The 19201-nt window shown below is 45.1% G+C and overlaps 2 protein-coding genes and 1 non-coding gene across 6 annotated transcripts in view; 1 reads left to right on the top strand and 2 right to left on the bottom strand.

Annotated features, from left to right (window-relative positions):
- The window catches only part of LOC135394233 (ras-related and estrogen-regulated growth inhibitor-like protein), a 333384-nt gene that overhangs the window by 143217 nt on the left and 170966 nt on the right, over positions 1-19201 (bottom strand). For all 4 annotated transcript variants that reach the window (XM_064624871.1, XM_064624870.1, XM_064624872.1 and 1 more), the window contains one exon: positions 15333-15526. In XM_064624871.1, coding sequence (XP_064480941.1) covers positions 15333-15453 — 121 coding nt within the window. In that variant the 5' untranslated portion in view covers positions 15454-15526. The remainder of the gene's footprint in view (positions 1-15332; positions 15527-19201) is intronic.
- On the top strand, positions 4936-5013 carry Trnat-ggu (transfer RNA threonine (anticodon GGU)). Its single transcript has one exon. It is a non-coding gene; the product is annotated as a tRNA-Thr (tRNA).
- LOC135395396 (uncharacterized) lies at positions 10756-12995 on the bottom strand. Its single transcript, XM_064626622.1, has 5 exons — positions 12736-12995; positions 12493-12666; positions 12163-12358; positions 11817-12104; positions 10756-11654 (listed from the first exon to the last, which is right to left on the bottom strand). The coding sequence occupies exons 1-5, from the start codon at positions 12876-12878 to the stop codon at positions 10881-10883; spliced, it is 1575 nt and encodes a 524-aa protein (XP_064482692.1). The 5' UTR covers positions 12879-12995; the 3' UTR covers positions 10756-10880.

The following is a 19201-nucleotide window of genomic DNA, read 5'->3' on the forward strand; positions in this document are numbered from 1 at the left end:
GGTCGTTTGCCCATCCTCGCAAGGACGCTCTCGAGCTTTCATCGTTCTGCGTATAGTTCTGCGGAATGCTCCGGACACTGCATGATTACGTGTAGGGTTCCTCGATGGTGTCGCACGTGGGGAAATCTGCGGAGGTCGATGATCTACTGCACCCGTCGGCAACACTATCCGTCAGTAGCGCAAACAGAAGGTTTCGGTGGATGGCTGCCTCTAGACTTCGTGGCAAGCTCCTTGAGGAGGTAAATGCGAAGGAATGAAAATGGGAGGAGGCGCCCATATCTGAGACACAGTATGCTTGTCCCAGATAGGCGCCTCCCCCCTGTTTTGAACAAATCAGAACACAGAATGATATCATTCGGAATGACGGTTGGCTGGGAGCGTGCTATGTGGTGAAGTTCTGTTTTAACAGTGTTTTCACCGACGTCGATTCAAGTTATTTTTTTTTAGATTCCGTGTTAGCGCCGCGAAGCAACTGTGGCTATGTGTGGCGTACACACAGGGATATATGGAGAGACGACAGCAGGAAGAAGCGGGGCTCAGGGGCTTTAGTGGGCGTCCTGGGCCGACTTCAGAGGGAGCTGTGCCGACATTCGTCTGGAAGGTCTGCTGGAAAATCCAGAGAAAACCCCAGACAGCACAGCCGGTGCGGGGATTCGAACCCGCATCACCTCTCAGTCTCGGCGTGGAAAGGGATTATCCTAACCACTACACTCTTAAAAATGAACTTCATCGCATAGCACGCTCCTAGCCAACCATTATCTCGAATGATATCGTTATCTTCCCTGATTTGCTGAAAACGGGAGGCGTACGCCTTTTTTGTGACACTTATGCTGTCTATAATTGTTCATTGGGTTAATTTTTAAGAGTGTATGACACGGGAGCTGCTTTGAAGTTAGAGCTAATCTGAGATTTACAAAGGCTAGCTTTGCACCGCAGACGGAAGGCTAAGTTGAATGAATTTCACAGAAGGAAAATAAATCTAGTCCGACAGCTCCCAGCCATCCGCAGATAGGATGGCTGGACTCAGAGAGGTCGCGCTCTTTCCTTGCGCCAGATACTGTAATCCATCATATTCACTCCGCTTCCGTATTGGCTGTTAAGACTGGCCGCATGACACTACGCTGCAGAAGAAAGTCCGTTGCCTACTGATGGCGCATGGTGGCGCTGCAGTGTTTCTCCTGGCACGCTATATTGCGTCTCCTTTTCTCCAACGGCGTATGTAGTAGTTGACAGGCTAGATTTCTTTTCCGTCTTAAGTTGAACACGACTATAGTCATTCAGCTTGCCCAGTTTCATAAACGAGATCCCTAAGCTGGGGATAAAGAAGGAAACGATATGATTGACTGCCAGGTAATACATGACACACGGCATCTGTGGCTTCTTGCCATTTCTGAGAACTGTAGTTACGATCAGTAACGGCATATATTTAGGCATTGATTATCTGAACTCAATGGAATTCCTGCCGCTAGCACAACTCTTATTAACTCTCACGTTCTTGGACATACCTGTCCCGATATGATGAAATTCTACTAACGTACGGTTTCATGCAAACCAAATTCTCACGCTTCCGTTCTAGTAATTAGACTGCCTTCGCGTGAAGCCCATTTTCATATCTGCTTCCCACCTGACCTTCTGCATACGGATGCCTTTTGTGCATTTCGCTTCCGCGGCAAACAGAGTGCACGATGTTGATCATTGCAGTTGATACGCTAAGCCTTCATGTGCCCTGTGGTTGAGTTACTTTGATGTGCAAATAAGGTGGAATAATCACATTAGGTATACAGCCGGCCTAGCGAGTTTAATTTATGTTTGTTGATAAGAAATTCTAAGAGCTTCCCCTTCAAGTTAAGGAAACGTTCTATATTTTACATTTGTACGTCCAATACTGGTTACGCTGGTGTTTTATGGGATGATCAGTATTTAACTTCTATTAGTTTAATATATCTAGTGAAATAGCTAGATTTGAATGTTCACAAAGCTGTGTGAGTCTCTGTCTGTCTCCGTCTGTCTCTGCCTCTCCGTGTGTCTCTGTGTGTTCTTTTTCCTTTTCCAATCAATCAATCAATGTTCACAGTATGGGCTTGAAGATAATGTTGCAGTAATGGGGACCACATAGGGGGATGTAAAGAATAATTGAGGAAAAAAGGAAAGTCGGCGAGACAGAGGTCGGCTTGCTACTAAAAATAAAAAAAAGGAAGGAAAGAAACTGAATAATCACACACACGACCACAAGTCGTTGATAAGGTCCGAAGCGTGCAGGAAGCGGAGGAGCGCAGTGATGACGGCCCGAATTTTTTGTTCAGTGTTTACCACAACCAAACTGCTTTAGATCATTCCACATATTTATTTCCATCTACTTACATGTCAACTATAGGATATAGGTCATGTAAAAAAAAAAAAATGAGTAGAGTTTTAATTTTAATTCCGTGCTTGCGCCGCGAAGCAACTGTGGCTATAAGCGGCGTACAGACGTGGACAGATGGAGAGAGGACAGCAGCAAGGAGTGGGGGATCGGGGGTTAGTATGCGTCCTGGGCCGACTTCAGGGGAACTGTGGAAAACAGGGGAAACCCAGGAAACCCCAGAACCCTGACTTTCCCTGACCTGAAACCCCTGACTTTCCAGGAAAACCCTGGAAAGTCAGGGGAAACCCAGGAAAAACCTGAGACGGCACAGCCGGTGACAAGATTCGAACCCGCGTCCCCTCCCAGTCTTAGCGTGGAAAGCGATCATCCTAACCACTATGCCACGGGAGCTGGTAACTGAGTAGAGTACGAGGACGAATGGTTTTAAATATTGTGAAACAGACATGCGTCCATCGCTATCGTGTTCTTCTTCTTCCCACGCTCTCCCTGGGTGATGCGCCTGCTTGATTCGCTCGGTGCAAAAGAAACAGTTTCTTACACAGAAGAACAAACCGTTCTCTTGCTCACAATATTCTTTCTTTCCCTTGTTGCATTCCGGGCTCGCGTCCTCTTCGCTGTGGCCTTCGGCACGCCTTTTGAAGCGGTGTGGGACAGAGAGCCACCGTCTGGATGGGCTCCACCTCAAGGTGATGCTAATCCACCAAAGTGCTCTAGCCAGTAAGTGACCTGACGTCAGAAGCGACCAATGGGCAGTCAGGATTGTGACATCACTCCGCAGTCCCAGGACGCAAGCCCGGAATGCAACACCGTGGACAGTATCGCTGAGGAATGGTTTATCTAGTGTTGTAGTTGGTGAATCAAATGTTAACTTCGTTTATGCTAAGCTGTGCAAAAGTGATGTCTAATGTTCTTTAGCATATTTATGTCACGTGTTTGGTTGTTGTGTGCTTGTATGATTTTTTTTCCTATCTGAGGAGGAAACCCCCTACTGTGATGCCTGTGGGCGAAGTAGGTATGATAACAAATAAATAAACAAATACGCCGCAAAATTAGACGATGCGACAGGGGTTACAACACTTTCGAATGTGCTTTCCGTTTTTACTCTCTGTGAAACGCTACTAAAGATCCAAGAGAGTTCGCACAGTCAAACATGGGCACATACTCATAAGCTTCAGGAGTTTCATGCTTCTAAAGAAAAATAGTAGTAGGAGGTGCAAACACCTTTCATACTGTCCACAAAGGACTCAACAGTCTATGCGCAATGGTATCCCCAAAATATAAACCACCGTATATCATAAAAAAAAAAAAAAAAAAAGCAACACAGCATGGTGTTTATCGTTAGGTATCAGAGTCAGAGTTCGAGGTAACTCGTTACTGTAACTAAGTTCCTTTTTTTGGTAACTTGTAACTTAACTCGGTATTTTTGCGCCGTGGTAACTTTCAGAGGAACTCGTTCCTTTTTCAGGTAACTTTGCCAAAGTAACTTAAGTTAAGTTCCAAGTTACTTTTAACTCGCTTTTCACTCACGTCCACACATTTTCTTCCTTTCTCTCTGGTTTCTTCATGGCATTTTTTGCCATAAAACGTGACATTCAATCTGACTATATCAATGACAATATTTTATTCAGGAAGTAAGAACCGCAGCCATTGCAATGAAGCTGGGCCCACAGGGAGTAAGATGCAAAGCGTTCGAATAGACCTCTACCAGAGAAACGCCATTATGACATTGGTAGACAGACTGAAACAGAAACAAATCGGAAGGAGAGGGCTGGGTTCCACGAACGGGCACTTGTTCGCTGCCTCCCACTGAAAGAAACGCAGGACCGAGGGTCGCGTCCCTTTAAGGGACCATATCGTAATCCCCTCAAGACCGTGGCTTTCGGGCGCGACCTTGTTCACCTCTACCTTCGAGCGTAGTTCAATTCAACCAAATTTGTGGCGCTGTCGAACACTGTGATGTCATTTGTTTACAAACAGGGAGAGGTCTATTATTGGACATAAACGAAAACAATCTAAGCGTGTTGCACTCCTCCGCAGGCAACTCAAGGTCTAACTGAAGTGTTCACGCGCGCTGCACCTGCGTAATGCTATTTTGTGTCCGAAGTAAACTGGAAGTAAGTCGTTCTTTTTTTTACTCAGTAACTGCGAGTTACATTTCAGGCTGAAGAACTTCGTTATTAACTTAGTTACATTTTGTACACGGCAACTTAACTTGTAACGAGTTCTTTTTGACTGGTAACTTCGGTCCAGGGCTCTACCAATTGCCCTGGACCGGTAATCCATAGGATGTGGGTTCGAGTCCTACAGCTGGCTAACCGTTTCAGTTACTTTCATCTTTCATCGTTAATTTCCTAGGCAATTTGAGGCTTTGTTCGTGTTTGTCCCTTCTATGTTGTTCCAGCCTCAGAACATCAGTTCTCTCATGTCAGCATTTGCCGCTTGCGTCGATCCCGTCGTATGAATGTGTGTATGAGTGAGCAAAAATGTAAGAGTGAAAGGAGGATGAGTGAGAGAGAGTGGCTGGTTTGTCCCTTCGGATGACGCACCCCGAAAGTCGCAAGGGGAGGCGTGTTAGCTTAGCTCAATTGGTAGAGCCCTGGACCGGTAATCCAGAGGATGTGGGTTCGAGTCCTACAGCCTGGCTAACCTTTTCAGTGACTTCCATCTTTCATATGTTATTTGGCTACAATTTCAAGCTTGATTTTTCTTCTGATGTGCCATTTGCTTACTAACCCAACTGCCCCTGCTGTAATAACAACAGCGCCAAACTTAACGCGCAGGTTAACCGCTGCCGGCGTTAACCAACCGATGTGGAGCGATCAAGGACGGCAGTCAACGGAAAGTTACTCAGCCGGCGTTGGTGAGACGGAGCTGAGGGTTAATTGCAAGTTGCGGGATCTTTAATCACGGTTCAAATGTTGATCCTTATTGGATAAACGGATTTGGATATATAAATTAATTGGATATATTAATTGGATATATAAATAAATTGGATATATAAATAAATTCCTTCTGGTGTTCCTTAGCAGCTTACGCGAGGAAAGCCATTCTTGCTGGGGTATCCACCATTTCATTACCTAATGCACAACAATGAGAATGAGTCCACTGGATCATCAGGGTGTTTCCATTATTTACCTTTTTTATGGACAACAATGTATTTTGTGGGAAGATACCTCGTCCACTAAAACCAGCTCGGTATGCGTCTATGTCATTCCCTCCGAAACCATAACTGGTATTTCCCATCTCTCGCATCCGACGTCGTCAACATGTGCTGAGCTGCATGCTTTGCTCTTTGCCATGCGCAAGATTCTGCAGTGTTCGGTTCGACCATGGGTCTTCCGCACAGACTCAAAGGCTGCTCTCCAATGCCTCGCAACAATGGGCATTCGCGGTCCTCTAGTGTTCATTGTTGCTGACGTGCTTGAATCGTACAAGGAGCTTCTGGACCTGGGCCACTCCATAGTATTACAGTGGGAACCTGTTCATGTGTGGTCACCCCGCAATGAAGAGGCTGACCAGGTTGTCCTACGAGGTCATCAGATGCCTTCAGCCTACTCTATCATCTTGTCCAAAGGTGGCAGTCGGACCCTTGTCCGTGCTATCTCTGCATACAAGACGATATCACAGTAACTGCATGACATGACACCCCACTCTCTGCTCCACGCAGTGGATCCGTCTCTCTCTCTCTCCCTCTGTCGTTTCCTCATCGCCTTCCGCGACACTATGCATCTCTTCACCGTATGCTGCTGAACGTTGCATTTGCCTCAGTTATGAGGCAGCGCCTTGGTAGTGCACCATCAGGACTTTGTGCATCATGCAATGTGCGCGCTGACTTGCACCACCTACTTATGAACATCGCCGACAACGAATAGATCGTGACTATGGCCTGGGGTGATTCACCGCTGGAGAGCAGTACGCTACCCCATTACACGCGAAACATGAGATGTGAGATATGAAAATGAAGTTATGTGCAAGTACAACACCTCTTGTCTACCGGTTTGCTCCAGACGCTGTAGGGTCCTCCCCTGCATCTCAAGGACCATTGGCGCTTCTTTCATGTGTTTCTTTCTTCACCTTCATTTTGTGCGCACCTACTTATGAGCTGCCTTGTCTACCAGCAGGAACGCGAGCTCTTGCAGCATGGAATGCATGCGATCGACCACCGCCCCTTTACCATAGGTAAGGTGCTGGGCCCCTGGTCCAGTAGCGCTCATATGCACCAAGGTCTTCATCACGTTTGCGATTTCCTGTCATAAACAAGCCTCTCTACCCTGCCTTTCACTATCTACAAATGGCACCAGCCTGCTGGCCGGCATCAGACCAGTTTTACAGACCAGTTTTACCAGTCACGGAAATTTTAGCGATTGGATGTCCGTTTTCGAATCTCTGTAGGTTTTCGAAGTTGTGCAGGACGTCCAGGTGGGCTTGTTTGTTGAGCTGATATAGTTGAATGACTTGTGGATAGCGCGAAGCTCCCCGTTTGTTGACGAGGTGGTTCTGTACGAAAGCTTGTAACCTTCAGTTAAGGCTACACAGTGTATCCTGACCTGAGGTTCCTGTATCGGTGTATGACCTTTCTGTATAAATTTTCCCGGCTTCTGGGTAATCCTTACGAAGGTGGGTGATGGCAAACACCTTGAGGGCGACTACCGATGTGTCCATTTTCTTGGAATACCGGCGTGTGGTGGAGCTGGTGTGTGATACGGCAGGAAAGAAGGAAACTGGCGGCAATGGGAAGGAAAACACGGAACAGAAGAGACGGAGAGAAGCTGCGAGAGACAGTAGCTTGCAGGAGCTTCTCGACGCACGAATTAACACTGGTCTTTGCCTCTCGTAAAGGAACCAGTTCCTCGTGTCCCCTTGTGCGAGACTTCTTCGCTGCCGAGGAACTGGTCTGGCTTCAGCTGCCGCTACCGCTTTTTCCCAATTCAGCTACTGTTATTGGGTCTTCTACCACGAGCGTGCACCAATGGAAGTCTCTATGCAACGTATTGACAAGCTGCCGTTCAACCTCGCGAATACCCTCGGACCGTGGTCGAACGCTGCCCACTAGATGCAAGGCCTTCGTCTTCTTGCGGAGCACTTGTGCTTCACCGGTCTGGTGACGGCTCCCTGAAAGCCCCCCCCCCCCCACCATCATCATCCCATCATCCTTTCCCAACGCGCAATAGGGCAGTGTACCGCCTCAGCGGCGGTGAATCGCCCACCTCATCATCATCCAATGTATGTGTGTGTGTGTGCGTGCGGGTCGTCTACGCACAGCCCGCCTGTCCTGCACACCCGGAAGCCCGTAGCATCCTACGCCTACTTACCGTCAGTCAGTGATGGGCAAAGTACCTCAAAATTATACTTAAAGTAAAGTACCAAGTACCTGGCATCATTAGTACTTCAAGTACAGTACAAAGTACCCAACTCCAAATGTACTTCAAGTAAAGTACAAAGTACTTGGCAAAGTACTTCAAGTATTCATCAGGTAGATTGCGAATTAAATTTGTAGCACTTTGCATTTCACTGTAGAGTATCTGTGTCTTGCTTTTTTTTGCAAAACTTTAGCGGGTATTCTTGGCAAATGCTCTGAAGCCATAAAGTCCTAGGTAAAGTGCTAACCCGTGAATATGAACTTAATCAGATGCCATAATTTGCAGTTACATGTAGAGAGGTAATCAGTCAGCTGTGCCGCGATTATGCAAAATAGTATTATACCCTGACTGATCCAAGATCACCCGCCTAGTGTGGAGTTCCAATATACTAACCTTCTGCTATAGGGAGCGTGCGACACCTAAAGGGGGCGCGCGGTCTCGCCGCGACAGCGCCGCGAACGGCAGGTTCGGTGTCGGTCGTGGTGATGGCTTCTGTTGTACGCCCATTGATTTAATAGGTCGCGGATGTTTTGGAATGTGCGCGATGGCTACAAACATAGTTTTGAGGACCGGCTTTCGCAGAGTTGATAGTGCAGGATTTTTTAGAGGCGCAAACGAGGAGAAGGGGGAGAAACTGTGGAAGAGCAATCATGTTTTTGATGTGTCAGAGGAAAGCAAGGGCCATCAGTCGTCTGTATTGAAAGGACGCTGCGTGCGGCAAGCAAACGTGAACCTTGAGGCATACTCGGTCGTAATTGAGGTACGTAACGTTTTGTTTGACACAGCGATGCGTTCCTGTAACTTACTTCACATTAACATTAGCAGGGAAAGTAAGTTATGTCTGTACACAAATGCAACTCTTGACTCAGTGACTTTCATCTTTCATCGTTGATTTCTTAGGCAATTTGAGGCTTTGTTTGTATCTGTCCCTTCTATGTTGTTCCAGCCTCAGAACATCAGTTTCTCTCTTGTTCAACAATTTTATTTCTTTCAGCTTGATGTACGAAGACAAATTAGTCAAGCGCATTGTAAATGTAAAGGTGGAGTGGAAGGTAAGTGTAAACACACGGCAGCCCTCGTAGCGTATGTAAACAATGAAAATCCAACCACTCAAACCTCACAACCGAACAAGTGGAAAACACCTTCAAACAAGCAGTTGAAGCTCTACACAAAAGGTGTCGAATTCACGAACATGTTTCCTCCAAAATCTTCTCCCGAAATTTGCACAGCACCCATTCCAGAAGAAGTTATAAATATGAACAGCACACAAGGACTGATGTTAAAAGCCTATTTGCAACTCAAAGAAAATTCATGTTGCCTCGAGGAACTGATGCCTTTTATAGGGTGGCCCACTCCTTGCTTTGGATCATCAGAGTGTACAGAGAATGACTTAGAAGGCATAGAACACATCATGATAGATGACTGTATGTGTAACTTCATAGCAGTGTCAACTGTGCAGCAAAGCATGTGCCCCGAGTGGCACTTGTTGAGGAGAGAAAGACTTTCAGCAAGTAGCAAAGCACATAGAATCAGGGTACGCCAGGCTGACTTTGAAGCACTAGCACGTAGCCTCTGCATTCAAACTCGGTTTAGCAGTAAAGCATGTAAGTATGGCAGTGAGACAGAAACCACAGCCAGAAAAAAGTATGAGGAGCGAGAAGGTTGTAGGGTCATTCGGGTAGGACTAGTTATTAGCAAGGTCCAGGGTTGGCTTTGCTGCAGTCCAGACGGGTTAGTGCAGGCAGGCGACACAGTACTACTGGAGATAAAGTGCCCATACCGGTGCCGTGAGCAGCCTATTTTCGACAAGGATGGTAACTTCTTTGTAGACTATCTTCACTTTGTTGATGGGAAGGTGAAGCTAAAAGAAAGCCATCTGTACTATACACAAGTGCAAGTGTCCTTATACGTGTTGAACCTGACCCTTTGTCATTTTTTTGTGTACTCACCAGTCCAAGTTGTTAATGTTAAAGTGAAAAGGGACGATACCTTTCTTGAGACACTGATTCCAAAGATGGAATGGTTTTATTTTAAATTTTACAAGGCAGAACTCATAAGTATGTACAGGTAAAATATGTAATGCCTACTTATGTAACCCAGGAATTTTGTCTAATATACTGTGTGAGAAAGACCTGATGCTTTATTATAAGGAAAAGGCACTGTGATAATATCTAGTCACTTTCTTTTGTTCACTAGTCAGTTATTTTACCAATGTGCAATAAAGAACTTATTTTGTTAAAAGCAGTGTTGTCTTTGTTTGATTTCTATTTTACAGCAAGGCACACAATGGGTCAAGTACTGCTCGCGGCACAACTGTCTGAAATCCTCATTCGACGGTTGCCCGCCTCCTGGAGTGTTGTATCATTATGTTTGACAGTGGCCATTACAAGGATATTTGTCGGAAGAAACAATCTTGCAACACCTAGAAATTGCACATAGATAAAAATTGTTCTGACGATTTCATACAGTTATGTCGCAAGCTGCAGATGGTGATTTACACGTGGAATGTCAACAATGGAAGGCAATGCTTTACACAACACTGTTCTCTTAAGAGGCAGGCTGCCAACATGGACGAAACAAATATGTAACCCTCCAGTTCCCAGAATCAATTAATAAACCGACTCGGGAAAAGGTGCTGATGCCAGGAATCAAACCTACACCCTCCTGATTTCCTGTCAGGGGTGCTACTCTTAAACCATGACAGCTGGACTTTCTTCTGAGTTAGGGTGCCCAAGTACAGAGCAGAAGGGCAACAAATCAGGTTCTTTCCATTCTCACTCATGCACAGATTCATACACGAGGCAGGGCAATATCTTGTGTAAATGACGAGAATTAGCAGAGGCAGGCTACAGACATGGACGACACAGAATCAGTTAAATTACATTGCCTTGACTAATGCTTCTTTACCTTGGACCAACAAGATGACGCCCTGCCTCATGTCTGAATGTATGAGCGAATGAGAAAGATGTAACAGAGAATGGGAGGAATGTGATTGGTTGTCCATCCTCCTCGTACTTGAAGCCTTCTAACTCAGGAGAATGTGCTGCTGTCGTGGTGCAACAGTGGCGTCCCTAACCAGAATTCAGGAAGGCCTAGGCTTAATTCCTGGCGTCAGCACTTTTCCCCTGAGTCATATATTTCTCTGTTCTCTTTCTTCACAGATTTTTAAATATGGGCTTCTGCATGTTTGCAAGAACGCAGCATAGAGTTACTATTTTGTCCACATGATTTCTGAGCTCTTGGGGCAACTTTGCATTCAAGATGTTAAATATTTTGATTCTTTGAATGCAGCGTTCTACGTGAACACGATGGGAAGCTATCTTGTAGGTACGTTCCACTTCTAATGCTGTGAATTGCTCATTCATTCGAGCAAAAGGTGGGATCTCCAGCGTAACCTGGCGTGCATCTAGGTCACACCGGATATGGGGAAATCCTTTGTCAGCCATCACAAGATCATTGGGTTCGAGCAAGTCTAGCAATCCAGAGTTTGCTGTAATGTAAGTGTCACTTGAGCGCCCTCCAAAGACACGGGAAACAAATGATATGAAGCCGCAAGGGGTCACACCAACTAGGAATTTCAATGTGAAGTTGCTCTTGTAGCTGCTCCAGCAATTAACTTGTTCACTGACTTCAGGGGGCTTTTCAATTGGCACTTCTGTACAATCTATGATTACCCTGCATGTTGGGTACTTTTCCCGAAAAGAATGGGGCATCGTCTCTTGCACTACCTCTCGTGGAAACCATATTAACCACCCTTGTGTCTTCGAATACAATGTGTCCAGAGTGGCATAGAATGTGCGGGAAGCTGTCGTGCGGTGTACACTGAAGAGGGCACCCAGCGCAGCAAATGTCAGGGCATGTTTCATCTTCATTAAGAAAAGCAGAAGGCGACTCTCACGGCTGATGTCCATTGCACGTGGAGTCTTCACCTACACACACACAAAAGAAAAAAGGAAAGAAAAAAGGAATACCAGTTAGCAGAGTGTAATTATTTCTCTTTGTATAACTGGAGAAGTATCCTAACTTCTTCGGGCTCGTATATTGGGTTCAATATAAATTTTGCCTTTGCTGGTATTACAAGACCCTCGCACCTGTGTCAACAACCCCAGCAGAACTGCGAAGCAGGTAGGAGACACTCCCGTCAGGTCCTTTAGGACTTCAGCATGGTCGCTTTCAGATGTCACAGAGTCGTAGCCACGGAAGCCTCTCGGCTGAAACTGATCTGCATTTACGGTTCCAATGCCTTTTTCACATGTCTCTTTTGGGGACATCAGGAACGAGCTGCATTGTACAGATGCCTCAGAAACAGTCGCGATAAGTGCACAACTGAGGAAAATACCAGTTGTGTTGCCACAACTTTCGTCTGTTTGTGTAGCAACCTAAAAGAGACAGGGTGACATTTCACGCATGCCTTCAAGTATTTCCTTTTGTACATACCTCATGCATCTGGCCAGCATCTGCTTCACTCAGAAAAGATGACACCAACGTTTCATTGCATGGAGCCTCATCTGGTGTGTCGCTGTAGCACATGGCGTCATCAGTTCCATCTGCATTTGTCAAAATGGCATCATCAGCTCCATCTGCTTCATCTGTATTCGTCGAACGTACAGGAGTGTATGCCCGCTTTCTCCAGCTTTGTAGAAGAATCAAATTTTTGTCAAATTGGTTTAGTTCTGAATTCATGTAGCCGCTTTCACCGAAATTAAATATTCAAATGTTTGTGAAAGGAAACGAACAAAAAGTTGTGAAATCACAAATGTGGCTCACCGATTGTAGCGGTTACTTTTGTCCTGGACAATCGTGCTCACGTTGCGGTACGACGACGGAAAGATGGTCGGGGCGTAGGACGGAGAAGAAGGGTCTGTCGACGGTTTACCGCCCACAAAGTGAGTGCTGCATATCTTTGACCACATGGATGGTTGCCACTCAGTTCCATCGCCACTACAAAGAAGTTCTGCAATTTAAGCTCATAGCCTTTTACAGAGCGGTATGCGACATCTTGACACTCACTTGACACGACGTACGCTGCGAATCCACCGCTCTCTTTGATCTTGGAAGCACGGCCGCGTCGAAAACCGAAAAAACTTGGTTCCTGGCGGGCACTTCTTGTATGTGTTGCTACAATTTACGATGCAACAGTTTGTGCGAGACATTCCGAACGTTCCGCGTTGCTCCGGCTATCGCAAATACACACTGTTGTCTGTAATGTGATCACAACGCCTACCTCCGCCTCCAGCCACGTCGTGGCGCCACCAGTTTGTCGCACATTTCCTATAACAGGATCGGAAATTTCACGGGGAAAAAACTACAAGCCAACAGAGAATATACATTTCTGGGCATTCGTTGATGCTTTTTTAGATGTTTTTTAGATGATGCTTTTTTAGATTTACATGTTTAAACAATTAATATGAAGAAAGTAAAAAAGGATGAAGCACAATGTAAGCCTTCATTTTTATACGACTGTGATCTGCAGCAATGTAATCCATGTGACCAATTAAAAAAAAAACGTAAATTGTAAAGGAAAATGAAAGCATGTGTGTCTTTCAGGGTGTTCATCGTGTAATGCAATCACACACATAACGTGATATAAAATGATTATTAATTGCCAATGAAGGAAACAATATAAAAAAGCATAGAACCCTGCATTGGGAGAACTGAAATGACAATGGACCAAGTCATTGTGCTGCTGTTTGCAGTGTCATAATGCGTGCGTGTCTTTGCATTCAATTTGTTTTACATAATCATAGAAGCGTTGATACTTTTCCAACATTTCAAGCCTCTCAACAATAGATTTGCTTCAACCAATATGCTCTTTAAAAGCACAAGGAGCCTTTTTGATAAAATGTCAGACTGTGACCCTTGGTACTGCATCCCACTTAAATCGCTAAAATGATGGCAATACGAAAACTCAGAGATAGCCCTATCTGTGTGTTTTCGTCTTGTCATTTTAGCGTTTTTAGTAGGGTGCATTTTTGATACTCTTTTGTGATTTTTTGCCTGGAGTCCAAGTTTGGGTACTGTGGTACTTGATGGGAAAGTACTCGGAAAAAAGTACTTGAAGTACGCTACAAAGTACATGATTTAAAATGTACTTAAAGTAAAGTACAAGTACACAGAAATGTACTTAAAGTACTACTTGAGTACTTGGTACTTCCAGTACTACCCATCACTGCCGTCAGTAATGTATAATCCTCGATCCTCTTTTTTGTCTTGGCCTCATTGTTTACCAATATGTTCTCCACACCAAGGGTGGGTCAGCTCGCCGTATGGTGAACAGGCTCGTACTCACACGGAGATATGGAGATATGAGATGCGGTTGGGACAAGATGAAGTGCCCGACAAGGAAACGATGGGTGGAAGTCTTTCTTTCCATGTGTGGGAAAATTTTGGGAGATTTTATGGAAGTAGACGAGTAATGACGAGTTGTTCCACGTGTTGAAGTTTGGAGACAAGAGGATAGGAAAGGTATCTGGTGGTCATTCGAATGATGCATCGCTGAGACACTTGGCGGCAGAGAACTATAGCTCCTGCGGAGGCCAGCTTTGTTCGTGTCAGTCTTGGTATAATCAAGAATGGTGCACTGACTTTGAGCGGTGATAGACTGGAGCTTTTTATTTTGGAAGGACGTGAGACGATGCGTGACACAGAGACTGTATGATTGAGTTTGTTTCATATAGGAGAACGGTGAAGTGAGCGAAGAGCTGTGGTAGTTCCTGATTGTTATCCTCCGCGCTCGGATGATATTAAAATACGGTTTTATCCGAATATGTATGCATTCTACATCATCGGCTCAGGTCAGATTTCGACCAAACTACGGCAACGACACTTCAACCAGGGTCAGGAGCGTGCGGCGGATGCGACGCTTGTGGCAATATCGGGAACCTCTGCGTATTTTAACTCTACATATCCCCCCTCCCCAATAGCGGGCTTGATACAGCTAGGTTAGATTGGTTTCGTTAGGTTAGTCTAGGTTGGTTTCGTCTATAGTGCCCGGGGGAAGGGGGAATCCGAAGGAGCACAGCACCCTCGCGCACACTCAAGACGGTGCCGCTATCGGTCCGCGCTGCCGAAGTGTCATTGCCGTAATTCATCCCAGATTTTTAAGTTGTATGCCGAGGAATTTCTGTTTACCTGTACGCCTGACGGGTTTCCCTTAATGTGATAGCTCGAACTTTGCTGGTATTACATTCATTTAGCCGTGAAAGGAAAGGATGCCGGTTTCTCCTGGGTTACATCGATCGTCCTCTGTTCCAGGATTAGCGCGATCTACGTAAGAGCGAACAGGTTAAAAATAAAGATAGGCAATCACATTATCGTTGGGGCTTGATAGAGCCCCCTCTCTTTTCTCTTGCAAACCGATCGCGACGCGTGCGTTGAATTACGAAATCTAGGACTTCTGTTAGTCACAGGACAGATGGGAGATATTTTGAGTGAACGCCTTATAACTGGGGGGAAAATGTCTGCGAGAGACGCTAGATATACGAACGCTATCATATAAGCTAGCTTGGGTTTCTTTGAGCTCTGGTGAATCACCATCATCAAGTCGCGCGACACCGTCCCTTTGTCAACTAGCCGAGGCCTGTATAGAGAAAGCAGGATTGACAGACCTGTCTTCCCAACGTCTTCAGCTCCCATGAGAACAATGTGGTAATGGTCCCTAGCCCTAGGGGACGGGTTTGCGAGGGGCCCCAGCTTGATGAAAGCCCCAAGCCGGGATCGTCCGGCCATGGGGCACTAAAGGCCCCACTTCACACTCTCAAGACGTGCATGCTGCCAGCCATCATTCCGCACGGCATGGCCCCTGCAAGAAAGGAAGTTGCAAGTTACTGCTCAGCCGCTTCAGCACAAGTTCAAGCACAATGCAATACGCACTACTTTCTCTCCGAAGTGAAATTTTCTAAGTTGTTCTATTTGGCTTTTACATATATGTAGTCCAATCTGTCTCGATTTATTGTGGTAATTCTTCGCAACACGCAGGCCTTTTCATTCACCCGTTTCCCGCTTTTAAATCTCTGGGCTGCGTCAAATAAGCACTACTGGTCATCGAACAAGTGACTCTGCCGCATTCACATAAGCGAGAGTGTCCTTCACTTCGTGTGGCAAGTTGTGCGCTATGTCGCGCACTGAGGCTTCTGATGGGAGTCCCTCAAGAATCATTTAATGATAACTCACTATCCGTAAAGTCAGATGGGACCTGCCAATGCCAACACGCGGCAAAGCGCACAGCGTGACAAGTATACAGACAAGGATATGCTAGCAACCTGTAAACAATATGCGCACCTTACGTGCATGACCAGTCAGCAGAACTGAGATCTTTTGTCGTTTTCACCGAAACGGGATTTTCAATGTCACGGGTCAAGCAATTTGATACACAGTGCATTACTCCACATTGTGTAGTGCTGCCTCATCATCAAGGTGCCCAGAAGGTCTGCCTTGTAATATCGGTAATGTGTTCGGTTCCAAGGTCCTATCTTTCTTGGATCCGTGAAGGAATGTGTCACAGATGGCGAATAGCTCCGCATAGCGACGCGCTCTCTTTGTCGACATCACGCTTTTTCTTCGGTCATATCGAGAATTCTGATGTTTTAGAGCATATTACACAAATGACTCCTTGCGATCGGGTGAGCTCCCTTTGATGTAGCGTCAGGGTGCTCTCAGCACAACGGAGCAAGCATACGATCTTTCTGGTGATACACGAGCTTGTTCCGACGACATAATGATAAACGGAAAGCAGCCAGGGACGAGGACAGGGAAGCGCACAAACGAACTAACTGCTGACTCTCATGTAACAGAAGTTTATTTGCTACACAGGTTTAAACAGGAGGAGTGAGACAGATAAAATATTCAGGATTTATAGCGTCACAGATCTTGGAAAGGTCCATTGATACATTTCCGTCTGTACTTGTCCCATTCATAACTAGTCTCATGACAAGCATGCAGGCATATCCAGGTTCCACATTCACGGTGCAGAATGCCCTTGTTTCTTTGAACGCAGTACAATATGCTGAATTTGTCTCGTGTATGCACCTAAATGCTCGTTCTCTGCGTAATAAACAACACGATCTCGACGCACTTTTATCACTTGGATTTAAGTTTTCTATTCTCATGTTTAGTGAAACTTGGTTCACTACAGAAGAGGAATGTTATAGATTACCTGGCTATTCCCATTTTCTCCTAAATCGACACGATAAACGGGGCGGTGGCCTTGAAATTCTCGTTGCGGAAAGGTTTCCAGAGATGACAGTTGTTCAGGAATTAACTTCCTCGACGTCAGATTGTGAATTGCTTACCATTAAGTGTATGCGCTTCTTATTTGTTGCTCTGTACCGCCCGCCTTCATGAAACATGCAAAGCTTTCTTGACTGCTTAGAAGGGTTATTGTCATACTGTGGTGACAATAAGATGAATGCTGCTATCTGTGATGATCTGAATGTCAACCTTCTTGCAAATACAATGAATTGTCGCAGACTTCTTAACTTGCTCCAAAGTTACGGATTTACAAACAGGATCAACTCACCAACAAGAATAACGCAAAACACCGCTACACTACTTGACCTTGTAATAACTAACTGTGACCTGTATACAGCTACTGCTGGTACAATCATAGCTGACATAAGTGATCATTTTCCCGTTTTCTTGTCAGTCAAACTAAGGGGACTTCACCGTAAGATTAATCCCACGATTTCGAGAAAAGTGATAACGGACGCAGGCTTGACTAACTTTGAGCACCACCTTGCCCAGACTGATTGGAGCAACGTATTTACGCAAGACGATCCAGACGCTGCTTTTGAAGCATTTCTTCGCAGCTATAAAGAGGCGCATGAGCTATGTTTTCCTGTTAAAACATATAAGATGCACAAGCGTGCACGTAAACCTTGGATACTTCCGATACACATACGTAAGATAAGGAAGCGTAATGCGCTTTATTCTCAGTTTCTTAAGCACCGCACTGAAGAGAACTGGAAGAAATACAAGGACTTCCGTAATGCGCTGAATCGCGAACTACGTTCTAGTAAGCTAGCTTATATTAATGCGAAGCTCAACATTGAAAACAGAGGGTCGTTGTGGAAGAATCTGAATTCTTTACTAGAAAGAAGAAGCCCTCAGAATATCGTCATTGGTCATCAATGGTCAGGAGCGCAGTGGTGCTGACCTGGCGAATGCATTTAATGACCATTTTGTTGGTGCTATAAGCCACGGTAATAACCTCAGTATGCCCGTATTTTATGATGAATCCCCAACGTCCTCTTTGTTTCTCAGCCCCGCCGACGCGGTTGAAGTTTCCTCGATTATTATATCAATGAAAAACAGTTATGCTCTAGATGCGTTTGGATTGGACATGAAGAGCACTAAACACGTTGCCAATATAATTGCCCCTATACTGTTGCATATTATTAATATTAGCATCGCACATTCTACATTCCCTGATCAGATGAAAATTGCTCGCGTCATTCCCGTTTTCAAGAAAGGTGATCGCGCTATACTGTCAAACTACAGACCGATATCTATTCTTCCTCACTTTCCGAAGGTCTTTGAGAAAATTATCCATAATAGGTTGCTTAGCTACCTCGATAAACACGCGATTATCTCGCAAAGACAATATGGCTTTAGACAATGAAAATCCACGGAATTAGCCCTTTTACAGCAAAAGGATCTTATACTGAGCAACTTTCAAGCCAAGAAAATCAGCCTGGGTATTTACATTGATTTTGCAAAGGCCTTTGACAGCCTGAATCACGTCCTGCTCCTGGCCAAGTTAGGTAACTACAGTATTCGTGGACAAAGCCTTTTTTTTCTTCCAGTCATATTTATCTAATCGCCGCCAATACGTTTACTTAGATGAAGCTAGCATTTCAGCTACACTCCCCATTTATTCTGGAGTTCCACAAGGCAGCATTTTAGGCCCCTTACTTTTCCTCCTGTTCATCAATGATATAATTACACTACATCCTGAAATTGTGCTTTATGCTGATGATGTGTCACTTTTGGTCAGTGGGTCGTCTATCGATGGCTTGTTTCGAGATACAAATTATGTGCTTTCTGTCAAACGGACGCTTGTTGGTGGCTGTCAACATCGTCGTAGCGATGCCTCCTCAATAAATCATCATCTATAAATATAGAGGAGGCGTTAGTCGTAGTGTCGAAATTTTCCCTTTTATTTAAAGTTAGATACAATGATAAAGTGAGAATGGTTGATTGATTGATTGATTATTTAAAAGAAAACCAGGGAGAATGGTTGTATTCTTAAATCGTCCGCCTGAATTGTGGAAAAATGCTATGCCACACTTAATTTAACCTAATTCTAGAACATAAGAAAGGTGTTGCGGCCCTAATCTAATTTGTAACAAAAATGCATCACTTTTTTTATTTTGGTGCTAATGGGACCGTTAACAAAATCGATGCTTATCATGTGGTCTGGTCTACAGGATAGTCACTGCATTAGTACCATGTGTTTGCTGCTTAGTAGAAAGCAGCT

The sequence above is a fragment of the Ornithodoros turicata genome, chromosome 5 (genome assembly GCF_037126465.1).
Source record: "Ornithodoros turicata isolate Travis chromosome 5, ASM3712646v1, whole genome shotgun sequence".
NCBI lineage: Eukaryota > Metazoa > Arthropoda > Arachnida > Ixodida > Argasidae > Ornithodoros > Ornithodoros turicata.

Coding starts and splice junctions, on each gene's coding strand:
- LOC135395396 (XM_064626622.1), bottom strand. CDS start 12,878: ATGTCTCGCACAAACTGTTGCATCGTAAATTGTAGCAACACATACAAG. Junction 12,667..12,735: donor CGCAGCGTACGTCGTGTCAA/GTGAGTGTCAAG, acceptor ACTTCTTTGTAG/TGGCGATGGAACTGAGTGGC. Junction 11,655..11,816: donor TGCTGGGGTTGTTGACACAG/GTGCGAGGGTCT, acceptor GTGTGTGTGTAG/GTGAAGACTCCACGTGCAAT.